Source organism: Rousettus aegyptiacus, unplaced genomic scaffold, assembly GCF_014176215.1.
Source record: "Rousettus aegyptiacus isolate mRouAeg1 unplaced genomic scaffold, mRouAeg1.p scaffold_m13_p_11, whole genome shotgun sequence".
Lineage (NCBI taxonomy): Eukaryota > Metazoa > Chordata > Mammalia > Chiroptera > Pteropodidae > Rousettus > Rousettus aegyptiacus.
This window is the reverse complement of record NW_023416286.1, coordinates 63,343,887-63,361,956: the sequence shown is the minus strand read 5'-3', so window position 1 is coordinate 63,361,956 and position 18,070 is coordinate 63,343,887. Positions and strand designations below refer to the sequence as shown.

At 37.1% G+C, this 18,070-nt stretch overlaps 1 protein-coding gene across 3 annotated transcripts in view; it reads left to right on the top strand.

Moving 5' to 3' along the window:
- Positions 1–3,881: 3,881 nt before the first annotated feature.
- Positions 3,882–18,070, top strand: part of GPC5 (glypican 5) — a 1,092,178-nt gene continuing 1,077,989 nt past the window's right edge. For all 3 annotated transcript variants that reach the window (XM_036228874.1, XM_036228873.1, XM_016123592.2), the window contains exon 1: positions 3,882–4,394. In XM_036228874.1, the coding sequence (XP_036084767.1) occupies positions 4,229–4,394 (166 nt within the window). In that variant the 5' untranslated portion in view covers positions 3,882–4,228. The remainder of the gene's footprint in view (positions 4,395–18,070) is intronic.

Here is an 18,070-nt window from a genome sequence, read left to right as displayed (position 1 = left end):
GAGACACCTTTCAGTTCAAAGATATTGAGGCAGTACATGAAATTTTAGTTCTTACAATTCAATTCTCATTATTTAACATTTAGTGGGGGGACGAGGGAGGAGCAAGTAGTATTTTGGCCAGCTGCTGAGAGAGGTACTGTTGGGCTAGGGTTAGAGCCATGCAGATCTATAAAGATGAGGTCCAGCTGGCTGTCCATAGGAATAGCAATGAGTATCCGAGTTTTACCATATATAATGGGATGAGTCCAGGGGCCACAGAACAGGTTTCTGGATTGTCAGAGACAGGAGAGTGTAGTGAATGGCTAAGGGACCGCAGAAGTTGGCATGCCTGACTAACATTTGGGCACTTAGCAGATCTGTAGCTTTTGGAAGGTTATTAAAATCTTTGTCTTCTGTTTTCTCATTAGTAGTATAATAGTAACTCTTTCGTGGGGAGGTTGAAATGTTAAATAAGATAATCTTGTAAACACTTAATAAATATTAGTTATTATTATTGATTCTGAAGGTGGTCTAACCAGTGGCCAGTCTTAACCTAAAGCGATAGTCAGGGTTGAGGGCAACGTGACATCATTAAGATCTACCTGAACCATATTGGATGTTTTTTTCCCTCTTTACAAGGTCTTGAGTTGACACACTATAAACAGTTACTTAGAAACTTTACATTTAGAAGATTACAAGGTTTATTATTTTAAATAATGATTATTTAGAGATTCTGCTACCTCAGGTTGTCAATATTTCAAAAGCAAAAACATATTGCCTATTACATAAAAAGCATTCAATAAATGTTTATTGAATAACCTTTGAAAAATGAAGTATCATCACTATCAAATTATGGAAATTTCTCCCAAGCTTCATCTGTAATGTTTACAGGTAAATTGAACAAAAGATTACTTTTAATACAGTGTGTAGATGTTGCTCTATAATGTTCATACAAAAGGCACTTTGGTATTGAATTTTGGTTGGAAGAAGGAAACTTGTCTCGAAGCATCACAGAATAACCGGGCACACTGTCTGGTTGGGTGGTTGGCAGAGGGATTCAGGTAGGAACAGAAGTCCTGTCAAACTCTGCTCATTTGCTGTGGTAGCAGTAGATAATAAGAGGCAGAAATGAAATATTTCTTTTTTTTTTGTAAACGGGAACATTTTATAAGGACTAAATATATTTATTTTCTCACTAGACCCTGCTCCATTTCTATAACTTTCCACCTAATAGTTCTGTTGAAATAAATTACAAAAATGTCTCTGTAATCCCTATTATTCCTAGCATAGCAGGGTTTTTAAAAAATATAGTACATGCGCAATCAGTATTTGTTAGTTGATTAGTTTTACTGAGCCATCGATGATTCTCAGTTCTGTTTGTGATTTTACCCTTGCAACATAAATTGTTTTAGAGATTCCAAGTGAATGAATCAGACTAGGAGGTCTTTTAATGCTAATAATCTGTGATGATCAAATCTATCAGAAAGAGATCTTGGTAAGAAAAAAAGTTTTGAAAAAATCTGGGGTTTTAGTAGCCTGTATTAACATAGAAGGGATTCCAGTAGAATGAAATATTGCAGATAAAAATTATGTATATGCACAAATAAAATATCTGATAATTTAATAAGTAGCCTTTGGTGTTACTGGATGTAATCCAATGGGTACATTGGTATGGCATGGAGTAGCCAAGGAGAGCCTGTGGTTAATAGCATGAGTTTTGGATTCTAATTCCTGGGTGTAATTCCTTGTTCCACCACTTAACAACTGTGTTGGCTTTAGGCAAGTCACTTCACCTCTCTGTGCCTATTTCATCACCTGTAGAACAATGATAATAGTAACTACGTGGTAGCATTGTTATAAAGGTTAGGCAAATGAATTAGATTCTATAAAAAGCATTTTGAATATTATCTGGCACCTAAGCACTATACACATCCGCATGGTCATCTTTCCTTCTCATAGATACAGCCGACTTCCAAGCAGTCTTTCTGTGCTTGGTGGCTAGAGAAGTACCCTTCTCTAACCTCCCAAGATATAGATATAAAACTTTGCCTGAAATTTTTGAATTTAAAAGCAGCTAAAATTTTTACTTATCATTTATTAAGAGAGCTTCTCAAAAAAAAAAAATTCTAGTATTCATGGAATTGATGTCAAAAGCCACGTAAGCATTATTTCACTGAAGTGTTTCAGCCATTGCCCTGGAATGGTCTTAAAGCAAGCAATCTACTACTGAAAGTGCTGCCTTTGATATCAAATGGTCATTAAAAGTCTCATGACACTTAACTAAGACTTAAAATTATTCCTTTCTATCTCTTGGCAAGGGTTCAAATTTGAGATTAAATTCCCTTTAAGTGGTTAAGGCATTTATAGTCTCCCCTGTCTGATGCTTTTAAGTAGTTCTTTTATTGGAGGAGTACCGTCTTCACGTGTCTAGAGATGAAGAAATAGTCTTGTCACTCGAACTTAGCACTGAGTCAATTATTTAGAAAATGGATATGATCTGGCAATTCCCCTTCTGGGTATCTATTTGAAGACTATGAAAACTACTTTGAAACAGTATATGTGCCCCTGTATTCATTGCAGCATTACTTACAAGAGCCCAAATAATGGAAACAATGTTGTGTCTGACTGATGAATAGCTAAGGAAGATGTGGTATTTGCACACAATGGAATACTACTTAAAGCCATAAAAAAAGAGAAAAGAACCTTGCTATTTGTGACAACCTGAATGCATCTTGAGGGTGTTATGTTAAGTGAATTAATTCAGAGGGAAATGAGAAAAACCATATTTCACTCATATGTGGAATATTAAAAAAAAGGAAACAAACACACAAAACTAAACAAAAACTCATAGATATGAACAGGAGATTGGTGATTACCAGAAAGAAAGTGGGGTGGGAGGTGGGCAAAATGGGTAAAGGAGATCAAATGTATGGTTAAGAATGCAAACTAGACTTTTGGTAGTGAACAAGCTATAGTGTATACATATATTGAATTATAATTTTATACACGTGAAGCTCATGTTATTAACCAATGTTACCTAAATTGAGAAGAAAAAAAGGTAAAAAAAAAACCGCACGTGGCCCTTTGTTTCATAGTTTCTAATGCATTCCTTTTGTAAATTGTAAATTGACAAAATTCCTGACATTTAAAAATTACTTAGTCTTCATTTTTTTATCTTTGTGAAAAACTCTCTGAGCACTGTTACCTCAGTAGTTCTTTGAGAAATACCTTAAAGAAATTCTGGAAGTAGACCCTTGTGGATACAAAGTGCTGAAATAAAATATGATGCTAAAGAATGATAAGAGAATAAATTGGACTTACGGTGATAATAACGTGATAAGGTTTGAATATAATTCTTATGACTTCTAATTCTTTCAGAAAATCATAGTTAATGTTACAGAAACATGTTTCGAAGCAGTAACACACAAAGCATTAAAAACTAACTTCTCACGTATTCTTTTAAAACCTGGTGTTATTAAGCCTTTCAATTTTCAAAAAGACAGTTTTTGTCTTGTATATTGTGCCCAGATCTCATTACATGAAATTCGTATACAGATTTCCATGTTTCGAGGACGTTGATTTATAGGGAGATAGTTCATCTTAGTTCTAGTTGGTGTTTCTTATCTCTTGTCTTCTTCTGAGACTCTTCATACCTTCGCTCTTCTTTCTATCAAACTGTTGTTCCCTAAATGGGAGAGCGAGGTTTGGGTTTCGTTTTATTTATTTCTTTGCTCCAGGCAGTGTCGCTCTGCTGTTTCTCCGGCGTGGGCCTGGCGTTCCAGCAGCCGGGCTGGTGCGGCCCGCCCGGCCAGCGCGCGGGGCGTGGAGTGCAGGGGCGGGGCCTGAGCGCGGGGCGGGGCTTGCCCGCGGAGCGCGGCGGCCAGGCGCACCCCAGGTTGGCGGCTTCAAGCTCAGCGGGTCGCGACGGTGGCGGTGGCCGGAGCCGGATGCTTGTGAGCTCTGTGCAGCTCCAGGCGTGTTCCTCTTCCGAGCAGCGCCAGCTCGCTCCCGCAGGCGAGGGAGACCCAGCGGCGCTCTGCGCTAGAACTCTGGTGTCTCATCCTCGGGGCTCCTCCGGAGAAAGCTAAGTGCTCGCAGGTGCAGCCTGTGTCCCAGAGCTGTCCCGGAACGCCAGCTGTGCAACTGCGTCTCTTGGGAGATTCGACTGTCTAGCCTTTTCCAGAGCCTGCGTGCAGGGCGCGCGGGGAGAGTGGGCTCCACGACGGGGAAAGGAGTGACCAGGATACAGATGATGGACGCACCGACCTGGCGCGTGGGCTGGCGTTGTCTCCTCCTTCTGGCTTTCGTTGGGTCTACCCGAAGCGAAGGCGTGCAGAGCTGCGAAGAAGTTCGGAAACTTTTCCAGTGGCGCCTGGTTGGAGCAGTCAAGGGGCTGCCGGATTCGCCGAGGGCAGGTAAGGCGCTGCTGGCCAGTGCAGGACAGTGCGTCTGGGCGTGGGGTCGGGGTCGGGGGTGGGGAGTCCTGACCACCGACCTTGCGCTCCCTAAGCTCTCGGGGTAGCCCTCGGTGGGAAGATGATCTCTCCAGCCTCCAGCCGCTCAAGGTGAATCCCAGGGAGGCCTCTGGGGAGAGCTGAGTGTGAACGTCCCGAGCGCAGCGCAGCTCCAGGACTCCCTGACTCTGAGAGTAGTCAGCGGCTAAATTGAGCTCTGGGCGTTTGCTTCCCACTCCAGCTCCCCTTAGTCTCGGTTGATACGTTGAAAGAGGCTAGTAAAGCAGACTGACTGCGCTTCTGTTGCGAGTGTGAATTTCACCAGTACCCCTCCTAGGGACCCTTGTTTGCTTCTTTCTCGTATGGTGGACGGAGTTGGGTCGTTCGTTTAGTTTGATACTAAAATCACAAACCCGGGTTACGCTCCTTGCTGGAGAGTGGGACGCTGATAAGGCAGCCTGTTTCCTCTGTAAATAAAACTCGGACCCCGTACACCCACCCTTCCACACTGGCGTGACTCCTAGCCACGTCTTGGAGCCGTGACACCAAGTATTCTTTGCTGGAACCCAAACTGTCCAGCGTGTCTTTAAAAACCATCGTGTAGTTTCAACTCCTGAAAGGTTTGATGGCAACAGGCAATCAAACGGAATGTATTGGGGAGCCACTTAACATGGATGAGATATACCAGAAATTGAGGGGGAAAGAATATAGGGAGCGTGGTCAGGGTAGATTTCTGGTTTCTCTAAGCGCCTTTTCCTGCCCGATTATCCTGCTCTCCGCCCCCACCGCGCAAATTTCCTTCAGCTGGTGGAATTTTTGTTTACATTAGGTCGGAAAGCATGGATCTTAATTGTCCAACTCGATAGCAAGTGTCCGAGCTAATATCTATCCTGACTATGAAGGCAACACAGACGAATGCTGTGAACGTTTTGGTTGAACAAAGAACTTGTGAAGGATGTTTGGGTTTAAAATCCGTCCTTTGCCTGAGTGAGGAGACTTTTTCTTAACACTATGAAGTAGCTATTTTGCTTTTACTGGTTGTGGACTCAGTTCTGAAGTCCTCCAAGGAAAATCTGGGCATCTCGGAACACTGAATCTATTTTAGTTTATGTGACCAGTCTTTTAAACAAACAAAATATTTTTTTTTTGACTATTATTTTGGTCCTAGGTTCTTTTTCTGTACTATATGAAATGACATAGTTCATATGATCAGTTTTTGGCAATTTTTCTGTCTTCAAACACCACCCTCTTCTAACCTGTTTTCATATTTCATTGTATTCTTTTTATTAAAAACTGAATCTCACTTATCGGTAGATAATAAAACCTCATTTATTAGGGTGCATATGTTGGGAAGTAGGTGCTATGAGGGCATTGAGCTGTGAAATCCTCACCTGCATTATTAAGTTTTGCCTCCCATATATTTTTGGCTATGTTCAGTGAATGTTGACAGTTCCCCAGCAAGGCCTTGATTTTATTCGTCTTTCATGCCTCAGTATTTCTGGTGCCTGCTGGATGAAACACATTGACTAGAAGGTGTTACATTTCTAGAACCTTATGTATGTCTCATCTCTTTTGAAGAGGAACTTTACAGAGTATTAATCTCTGACATAGCATTTTACTAGGATATAAGGGAGAAACTGAAGCTCTAACTTGTAGAGAAGAAAATGGTTGCACTTACTTGCATTTAATACTCATGGCATATAAAAAGAGCCAGGATGACAAGCACCTTCTTTTCTAAGACATTCTGACATGTTTCCCCATTGCTAGTGCCTTTCTTGATCTTTGGCTTAAGGTGATGGAGGAATCATAAGCACCTGTAATGGGCCTGTGCAGTGTTGCGCTTTTAGGGACATCAGTGGTGATGGTGAAAAAGAGTGCTACCTTCCTTTGATATTAGCATTAAGAAAAAGTCATATGAAAGTATTATTCTGAATTAGAGTCACACAATAGAAGGGACTAAAAAAATTCTCATTCTCAAATTGAGTAAACCACACATACCATATGCTACATAAATGCTTCTTTTTATTTTTGTATTTATGTATGATCCGTAACATTTAGCTTGATTAGATATAGTAGTTGACTGTCTTATTTTCTAAAATTACCCTCAATCTCAATATATGAGTCATTTCCATATAAGAATACAAATATTAATATTCTTTGTAACAAATATACTTATTTAGCACAGAGGCTTTCACTGGCTAAAGCTAATACATTTAAATTTCATACTTGTTTCCTTGAAAGTATTTTTAGTGCTTTCTTGCATTTCTTGTCCACAAGTGGTTTATTTCTGGGATGCCTAACCAAAATGCTTTTTAAAAATCTAAGGAGATATAATAACTTTTTACAGTTTCTTCCTATATTTGTGACTTTTACATCTTCTGAAAACCATTTTACCCAATTCGAAATTATTAAAATGTTGAGAAGGACCATTTAAACTGTTTCTCAGATTCCCCTCACCTTTGTTCTCTACCCTGCTCCAATTCTTTTAAGCCTATTGAGCTCCTAAGGATGTTTGGATGAGAAATGTGAAAAAGGAGAGAAGGTGTAAATGTGATTAGAATTACAGATTTCCCTGTGTTCTGATTTTATTTCCTAAGTAGTAGTCAAGGTGCCCTTTGCTCTTGTTTATTTTATTCAGAAAAGAACTGTTAGTCAAAGTGTCTTTCAAAGGTCCTTTTATTTTTATTTTATTTATTGGGGTGGAGGGATAATGCTTTCCCATTGAAATTCTCTTCACATGTGCATTGTTCACACATGTATTATTTCCTGTTTTAAAGAGGATAAGTGAGAAAGAAAAGGCTTATAAAAAAGTCTAAGACTACATTCAGATAATTTATATGCCATCTGATTTTGAAAATGTGGATATTTGTTGATACAGAGAGTAGTTTGTGAAAGTGTGTACACCATTTTCTTGGTAGCTTTTGGCTATAAATAGGATAATAAAAATAAACTTAATGTGGCAAAATGAAATCCTGACTATAGGATACTTTAAATAGTGCTCCATAATTTTAATTTTTAACTGCTTTCATTATAATCAAATCTTATAATCGCTTCAAAGACAGTGTTCGTTCATTCTCACACTCAAGAGAAATACTCTACTGGAATTTGGAATCCTAGACATTTAGTTTTTGAAACTTGGTTCTGTCACCTGTAGCTCTATGACCTAGGTTAATTAGTTATCTTTGAACCTTTGTTTTCTCATCTGTAATATGGGAATATTAGTTCTGAAAGGGTTGCTGCATCAATGAAATGAAGTAATGTATATATGTAAAATAGCACAAATCTAGGCACAAAGTAAATACTCAAAAATGTGTTGTTGTCATTATAATTTTTATTTAGTGTCTTGGTTTTAACTGGACTTGGCCTTTAAGGGTTAAATTTTGGTTTTAGATCTCTGTATATCAGTAGATGCTTCTATAACAACTAGTTTTTTTCCCCAAGTCACAAATGATTGTTTCTAAAATTGGGAAATACATTCCTATCTGAAATGGCATTTATTAGGATGTGGTCAACATTTTGTTTCTTTTCATGAACTAATGGAAACTCTAAGAAAGAAATGAGGCTAGAGGCAGCCATAGCTACTGCCTCCATTGCTACCACCACCACCATTCTGCTGTCTGTATTCAGGGAGGTGAAGTAATGTATATAGGTTGGCTTAGGAGTTCACACAGTTAGATGGCTGGTGGCCACAGTCACTCCTTGACAGTAACCTTAGGTCGAGACTCTTTTTTCTCATGAACTAACCCCTTTTGTTGATTGAGAGGCATAGTCATGGTGTTCGAATTTCCAAAGCTGTAAAAGGGACTATGGTCTGACATTGGGGCAGATTTTTAATATCAGGATTGCCTTGTATTGAAGCCCACTAGCCAAGAACCACAAGAAACACATCTACCGTCAAACAAATTAAGTTCATTTTGCTTTCTGCAGCAAGAGAGATTGCACACCATGGGAACCGTGGGTGTCTTGGTAGGAGGCAATTGAGAGTGGCTTTTTATAGGATTTGGTCTTGTGCTGAGTGATTACGAGGAGGGTTTAATAAAGCAGGGCAGTTCAGAAATTGGGCGTCTTTGTAATTTATCTAGGCTTTATGAAGATTAAAATACGAGTAGTTGTAAATGAAGAAGCAGTAGTCACTCTTGTTGATCAAAAAGAGTGGATTGTGATTTGTAGAGGGTCCTTGTGGCTATCTTGCTGTACCACAGATCTCAAGTAGCTTTGTCTCATCATTGTTTTCTTATTCTTTGCATGTTCTCTGTGCTGAGTTGTAAACATCACAGGCTAATTTCAGTGTCGTGGCAGTTTGTTACTTTCTCCTCTAGAAAGTCCAGTGCATGCTTTGACGTCTAAGAGAATCATGGGTTTCATTTTTATCCAGGCCTTTAGCTTAATGGTAGGGAAGTGAGTAGGATTTTCTACTTTAGGGACATCAAGTATGACTGTCCATTAGGGGCCTATCTTGTACTAATCACACTCTGTTCCCTCATCATTTGTAAAGGTTGTGTGTGATCCTGTCCTCTCATTATTCCAGAATTTATTTTTGTATAATTGGTGTTAGGAGGAGCTTAATTTGAGGAACTTAAGAATAGCATTTTATAATTATCCTACTCCTCCCAACCACGTTTCCAGCCTTTCAAGATTTTTTGATCTATGGCCATGCCACCCTGCACACGCCCAATCTCGTCTATCTTGGAAGCTAAGCAGGGTCGGGCTCTGCTTAGTATTTGGATGGGAGACCACATAGGATTACAAGGTGCTGTAGGCATAAAAAAAAAAGGTTTTCTGGAATATGGATTTTTATCTCGTTTGTGTGTGTGTAATTTACTTTCCACATTTGATAAGAATACCTCCTAAGTCTATAATGTTTTTTAAAATTGTTAACTGGTGTAAGACCAAGAGTACCATTCCAAGAAACAGATGTCTCACCTAAACAGACATGATTTATAAATCAATGGCCTTCTTATATAACTCTTCAAGAAACCACAAACTTATTTTGTTAAACTGGAGTCATGAGAAACTTCAGTCATATGCCTTGTTAAAATAGATCAAGTACCTGATCTACTTGGTTAAGTAACAGTAACAATTAATTTTAATATAGAAGAGCCAGTTTCTATATCTGCTTTTCTTTTATAAAAGCCTAACTTTCAACTAGAAGAAAAGACAACATCAATTGTACCTTCAGTTCTTCCACTTTTCAGGGTTAGGAATATCGAATTTTGCTAATGATACTGCTCAAATCACAGTAAAATGACTAGTTATTCTATGAATCATAGTAAATAGGACAGCTTTTGATTAGTCATATCTAGTTCATATATGGCTGCCATGTAAGTTGAATGTATAACGTGCTTTTATAGAAAGATTTTGTACTTTCATGTTTTTATGGAAGACTGTGTTCACCTAAAAGTTTAAAGCACTGAGAAGTACAAAGCAAAATACCTTTACCATCCAGAAATAACCACCACCAACCCTTTGTATTATTTTTCAACACCCTTGCCTATATTCTGCTAAGCACATAAATATTTTTTGAAGGAATGTAGAATCACTTTATTTTTCTTTATAACCAGGTATAAATCTATCTGTATTCCCCATGACATTAAACATCTTTCTAAACACTTTTTTTTAGTGACTGTATAGTATTTCACTGAATTACTGTATCATAAATTGAATGGATTTTTGTTATTGAAAATACAGGTTTCCATATTCACTACTACAAAGTCACATGGCTAAGGACATCAAAGATAAATGTACTAACTCTTACCACTTACACAGCTTTGCTCATGATCTACATTCATTCTATATTAGAGTTTTTCAGTGTTAGCACCATTAACCTTTGGAGCTGGATAATTCTTTGGTGTGTGTGTGTTTGTGTGTTGCGGTGGGGGTGGGTATAGTGGCTGTTCTGTGCATTGTAATATATTTAGAAGTCTCTATGACCTTCACCACTAATGCCAGTAGCAATATCTACCTTTCCTCAGTTGTGATAAACAAAAATGTCTCCAGACAAAATCAAACTGGTTGAGAACCATTGGCATAAACTGTCCAGTCTATGGCTCCTTCACACACACACATTATATAGCTGGCTAGTTTGTAAACTTCAGGTCTTAGCTTAAATGTCAGCTCTTCTGAGAAGCATTTCTCAAGATTCAGTGATCTTTTTCCCAATTATTATTGTAGAACCCTCTTGTTTCATCGCACTTATCATGGTGACATGTTTTTCTTTCTTTTTACTGTTGACCTTTCACCACTAGATTGTGTATATGGTGAGAATAGAGAACATATTTACCAGGGCCATTTTCATGGGTGTGTAACCTGTGCAGTCACACAGGGGCCCACACTCACAAGGGTCCCACATTCACAAGGGCCCCTTGCTTGTTTTAACATTCTTCTGTCACCATCTTGAAGTTTGAACAAAGGGGCCTACATTTTTTTATTGCATTGGGCCCTGCAAATTATGTAGCCAGTTCTATTGTATACCTTGCTCATTATGGAATATCTGGTGCCCAGGAGTGCCTGACATAGAATAAGAGTTGAAGTATTTGTTGACATCGGTCCATGAGTATTGAACATCCAAGATTTTGCTTTGTATATACAATGATTTCTTTTTATGTTTTATGGTATTATATAAATGGGTCAAAGATTGGCCCCTAAAATGTTTTACTTATTTATAGCGGGTCAGAGCCTAAAGCTCACCAGTGCTAAACTCAAATTTTTATATATCTAATTGCTTTAATATGCTCAAGTAAGCAAGTTTATAGTCATGTAGAATCTGCTTGTTTTGTATACCTCACAAAACTGCATCCAACATCAGCTAGTCATGGATGAAATAAACTCTGGGGCTATAAAAGACCCCAGATGCCACTGCCCTTTGAAACTCTCTGACTCAGAGACTTACCATCTTGCTGCTGTGAGTTAATATCACTTAGACACGAGAGCCCTCTCTATAGTTCTCTTCTCTTTTGGAGTTCCCTTGTGACTTTTTCTTTTCTGGGTAGTAACCCTGGACTGTTCTCTCTGGACGGTCCCCTGCTGTGAGGGACATCAGTTCTCATGCAACCTGTGGAAGCACCACCTAAGTAAAGCTCATCGTATACCACTGCCATCTCGAGGTGCTGCCTTTTCCTTGATCAGCCCTGAAATCCTCAAACTTACCACATGTAGATGATTACTTAGTTATTTATGATATAGGGTAGGGACTCAGAGCAGCAATACTGATTTTAAATATATTTCCTTTCCTCTACTAGACTATAGGCTACTTGAGAGCGAGATCTATGATTCATCTCTTTGTTCTGTGATTAGGTCAAAATTAATACGTTTTAATTTGTATAATTAACCTTATATACATAGCTACCTAATAGGTTCAACTTATTATGTTTAATTATGTTTTCTATGCTTAATATTAATAGAATGAGAAATGTAGAGTTGAAGTTTTTAAAAATATATTCTGATCTGGGCTCATTTGTGTTGTTGAGTACATTGTTTTCATGGAATTAATATTTTCTTGTGTGATGTTGCCACATATTCTGTGAAGTCACATAACACTTTGAAGTTTAAATTTAAAGGAATTTTTATCTGTATTACCTAATATGTTTGAAATGGAGTAAATGAATTGCCAAACAAATGTCTGGAAGGACGTTTCCTCAAATGTCCTGCAAGGAAAGGAAGATTACTTAACAATTAAATTATTTGCACAGACAGTGTGACTGATCTGCTAGGGAACATTAATTGATCTATTATAAGGAGAATGGGGAAAAATAAAGGTCAGCAAATATAATTTACATTTGGCTCTGGATTGATTGGTGTGTGTTTTATGTGAATGTTTTTCTTGAAAAATGGTTTCTTTCCATGAGGAAATTAATAGTAAGGAACTAGAAAGTGGTTCAGTTTTTCCATCTCCCATCCTTTATAATTCCACGTTAAGAGTAAAGTACATATTATTCCTGAGCTGGGGAGATTGTTTATTAAAGGATCCTGACTTGAGGTACAGACTCCATGTAGACCAAGCAGAGAGACCACAGGCTTTCAGAATAAGCAAACAAAAAGTTGCTACCAAAGCACAAAACATGATATATGAAAGCAGGTATAATCTGCCTCTAAAGAATTTAAAACAATTCCAATTTTAGACATACTCACTTAGTCTGTAGGACCTCTCTTCAATGATATCTTAGGGGAAAAAGCTTTTTTTTTCCTGTATGAAGTGTGGTTGGTTACTTCTTAAGATATCTTATAAGAGGTATTAGGTAATTTTACCTAAGTAGAAAGATTGTTTAAGTCAGTACTAATGAGACATGCATATTTTGATATGGTTCAGGTATTAACTTAAATGTGTTTCAAATACAGCCATTTATAATAGTAGTAAACATTCCTTGTCTCATAATTTAAATTGCTTATTACTCTTATTAGTATATTCGAATTCTGAGTTTTCCTCTCTGTGCTATAACCAAATTCATTTTGGTTTTTATAATTCTGTATGGAAAGATCATTAAATAACCTTTGCAGATAACTTTTTTTGGAGCTCATAGCCCTTTGTTTTTCCTTGTATTACAGTTTCAAGGAACTTTAGTTGATGATTCCTTCAATATTTGTTTTGGGAGAGGGTAAGAACTGAGAAGGGAGTGGATAAAAAACACATCAAAACTGTGCCTTTGTTGATCAAAGGAATGTAAAAATTATCTCTGGATGTCCTTGTTTTATATATATATAAACACACATATATGTATGTGTATATGTGTGTGTGTGTGTGTGTGTGTGTGTGTGTGTGTGTATTTAGATTTTGCTTTTTGAATGACTTATTTAGGAAGGCTATACCAACTTACATTTAGGTCATTTTCTTTTGATCATTGAAAATACTGGTGTGTAATGAACTGAAACTGAAGTAGGTCAATAAAATGAAGAGATTAAGTCTCTTCTTAAGTTCTCACCAGGCTTGGGATACATTTCACTCTGGGGGAAAAAAGTAATTTTTAAAAAAAGGTTTTTCGATAAATTTAAAAGGTAAAGGAAATAAGAATAACATTTGAAAGCGTCAGAAAGCTGAGGAATCCAAGAGTTCTTTAGGTAATATTTGTCAGATGAAGATGTGTGGATCTGTGTTCATATACTGAACAGCTTTAGTTACATAATAAAACAATTCTACTTTTTTTTACTTTTATAAATTCAGGGGCACAAATAAGCTTTAAGATATTAAATGTTTAATATTTTATTCATCTTTGGAAATATCTTACATATGAAACAAGGAAAAATAATAGGTATGACAAAGCACTAGAATGTCATAGGATAAGTAAATAGGGAAGACAGACACTTTCACTTATAATTTGTCCCATATATGGTCACATATTTTAGTGAATAACAATGAACTTATAGTTTTGAAATAGCTTAGTCTTGACTCCATCACATATTAACTATGTGACCTTTAGCAAAGAACTCAATCCCTCAGGAAATGTTTTTCTTTCTTCACAGTGATAGTGATACAGGCTTGTTCCTTTTTTCTGTCAGTGGTTTTCGAGGACCACATGGTATGGTCAATGAGCTTCGTAAACTGTAGTATTCTCTTCAAATACTACATAATAAATTTTACATGATTAATTATATTACAAATGTTCTTCTTAGATCCATTTTTAATATTCTATGAGGGAGCAAAAAAATAATAATAGAAATCCTTTTCCTTTATGCTGATGAAATACCAAACTGTCATGTACTTTTCTCCCATCATTCACCCTCAGAGTATTAATTTCTTGGAAACATAGTCCATGTTTTCATTATTTTAGTTAATAAATGATTTATGATTTATAGTTTAATTCTATTGTAAAATCAGATTTTTTCTTCATATTTTGTAATTTAAGAACTGAAGACTTGTCTTTTGCAAAATAATGTGATTTAAACTAATTCAGTTAAGATAAAGGGGAAGGTACTTTGCATGGAAAAATGCAGAGTAACTACAAGCAGGGATAAGGTCTACCACATATGAATGACTTCATGAGGTAAGTGGGAGTTAATTCTCTGCTGTATTTTATTATGTTCTTATGTGTCATTGCACTGATGGGTCTTTCTGTGTCCCCTGTATTGAGGGTGTGAACTTTTCTTCCAGGCACAAAGGTGGAGTGCGCTGGCAAGTCTCTCTTTGCCCTTTCACATCGACTCTCCTCTCTGCTCTGTTTTTAGGCTATATCAGTGGGCATTCTTGTCCCTGGGAGTCTATGGGGAACAATGGCTGGAGAAGACTAGGCAAGTGGAGTGTGGTGGTTCCCAGGTTTCACTTTGTGGAGTCACTACTAGCTGGCTATGAATGTCTGTTTAACTTAAGCACACATTCCTATCAGGTCACTTCACAACTCTCTGGAGTCTGGTAACTACTTTCTCCTTCTGCTTCCTAAGAGGTAGTAACAGCTTCTCCACTGTTATTAGTTGGGGAGTACTGCAGTATCCCTTACAGTTTTCCTACACCATGCCCTTAATAAAACTTTTATCAAATAAGATGATTTGAGAGTACCAATCTATTTTCTTTCAGCATGCCATATGATAAAACTTAATATACTTTAAATATTTAAATCCACAGATTTAGAGATAATTTGATTTATAATTAAAATGCATAGAAACATAAATCGGTTCTAGAGTTAATGAGTAAACATTTTTAGATGTTCACATCAATGATGATTATCTACCCACATTCAGTGATCATACTTTTGTTAGTTATTTCTTTCCCACCCTTTCTCCTTACTCCTTTTATGAAGAATATTGGTGGTGGTTAAATTTTTAGGTTTCAGTTTGGAAATATGACTAAATTGATAATACGCCATAATAACACAGTAGTTTAATCCCCAGCCACTCCATCAAGTCAGCCAATCACGAAATTCTCTAGACTCTATTTCACAAATGTCCCTATAATTTCCCGATCTACTAGCAGGGTCATCACCATGCTTTAATCTAGTGTCTTTTCATAGCTGGATTACTATATCAGCCTACATCTACTTTTGGTCCTTGACAGTTCATCCCAATTGAGTCCCAGTTGAGTTTCTAATAAAACTCAAATCTTATCTTTATTTCTTGTGTTAAATTCTTCCATGATTCCCATGCCTTTCTATTCTTTTTCTTTTTTTTTAAAGAACATGATTATATTTGAATATATAAATTCTGTATAATCAAAAATAAAATAAACATGATAGTGAAATAAATGGGGAAAAAATAAACCCAATGGCAATTCATCTGTAATACCCAGCAACCAAAATGTTAGCAACCTTAATCACGAATGAGCTCTTATAAATTGGTAACAAAGCCACTAATATTTCAAGGGAAATGAAATAACATACAGAGGAAATTTAAATCACATAAATGACTAATGAGGATATGTGAGGATGATGGAGCTCAACATTAACAGAGGGAAAACAATTTCTTAGGAATATCACAGTGTCAAAGATTAAAAATACTGATAGCTAATATTCCTGAAATGGTAGGAAGTAAAGTACTCTCACAAATAATGAGAGGAGACTGATGAAGAGTGTCTCTACGTTCAGTGGGAATTCTGCAGTTATCACTCATAGTGTAAATTTTGTGTATACCTTTTGCCTAGCAAGTCTATAGGAAAGTATTTCAACTAATTGGGTAAATTTAAACATATATTTGTAGTCGTTGCACAGAATATTTGTAGCCAATGTAAATATATATAAATGTCTATTAAATGATAAATTATAGATAATTATGTGGGCATTAAATCAAGACAGGTGAAACTATATAACCAAAAAAGAAAAAGTGGGATAACATGTTGAGAGGAAAAGCAAAGTATGGCCCAATAGGGAAAAAAAAAAAAAAAAGGAACTCGAGTATCAACTTATGTATGTACATACCCCTAAACAAAATACACAAAATCTTATTAATGGTAGATAGCCAATAGATAGCCGTAAGGAATAGAATTAGGTGGAGGAAAAAGCAGTTAAAAAGTCAAATATACTTAAAAAATTTTTGTGTCTTTTAGATTCTTAAAACATATGATTTTAAATGAATCATAATTTTAAATTTACTATGTGAAAAGTGAAATTTATAAGTGTATGTGATTCATACTTATAAGAAAGCTGATATTAAACCCTTATGATTTTATCATTTTTAGTTTTTTGTGAAATAATGTCTTCAGGGTTCATCGGCTTGAGTTCAAAGGCAACAGTGAAAATAGAGAGTTCTGTTGCTCTGTATTGTAATAGTCTTGACCTTCATGTCGTATCAGACCCTTCATTATCTTACCTGTTTTCTTCAGTTTCATATGCTCTTTTTCTTCTCATTTGGAAGGGCTGCTTTTTGATCCTGAGCAAACATAAGTAAAAATTGTTCCTTGCAGATGATCCTTGGAACTACCAAGGTGCTCTACGCTAACTTCAGAGCCAGGAATTATTTCTAAAGTTATCTCTGAATATGAGTACCAAATTATGGCATTTCTTTCAGGGCAAATGGAAAGATCCTTTTTCTCTTGGAATATTGTGATAGTCTATGGGTCTTCTTTCTAGTTTGTCTTCATTGGAAGCCATTCTCTATATTGCTTCAAAGGTGATGATGTTTCTAAGTGATACACTTGAGAATATTGCCATTCTAAACTAATTTACACTTTCCGATTCAAGTAACATAAGCCCAAGTAAAATTGTCTTGAACTATGAAAGGAGTGCGTTGAAAATATACTGAGGCATCTCAAAGGACAGTGAAGGCAAAGGAAGGGCAGGGGTGCATATGTGCTAAAGAAATGAAAATTGGAACTAGAGTGTTTACAAGACTCTCACTCCTTGTGATTTTAGGCTTTTTTCCTATTGCAGAGAAGCCTTCTTCATATAGCAGAAAATATTACTGCCATATAGCTTCCCCCCAAAAGGAGAGAAACTGACTCAATTCTCTTGGTTACAAGTTTAAAATTTTCAAGAGGAGATCACTGTATATAGGAGGGCAGTATTTTTCACTAACTGTAAAGATGAGCTATGGGGAAGGAGAAGAGGATGTCCTAGAAAGCTCTTCAAGTCCTACATTACAAATCCAGTGGTGGTTGGCACATATCTTAAAAACGTCTTTTGTGGTTCCCCAGCGCTTCTGGCAGAAGCTCAGGCTCCATGCATCACATTTAAATTTCTCAGCAATGTAATTCTTACCTTCTTTTTAAGTCTTGTTTCCTATGGTCCTTCCTCTTTTGCCTTTCTCACTTTACTGTTAGGAAAGGTAAGCTGCCTTGGGCCCAGAATGTCCTGTGTGTTTTTACTGGGTATGCTAAGAATGCAAGCTTCTGACTTCCCTTTTTGTGGGCCCTTTCTCAGTGTTGTGTCTGCAGCAAGCAACCCTGAGGGATAATTTCTCCTAGATCAAAGCAGAGGATTGTTTTTGCTTGGTATAAAAGTGGAGAATCCCCCGCAAGATGAGCGTCTTTCCCTGTAATGCAACCTGCTACAGGTGCAGGCATCCATCTAGAACACCCTGCAGAGCAGGGTAACCCGCGTCATAGTCATGCTGCTTGCTGTGTTGTGAGTCTCTTGTCTTCTGTCAGCGTCCACGAAACAGTAACATGCTAGCTTGTTAACTTGTAAATAGGAAAAGCTCCCAGACCCTTCATTACTTCCCAACTTCTCTTAGACCACACCATACATAGACCTGGCTTTCCATTTTAGCCATACCTCAATGCT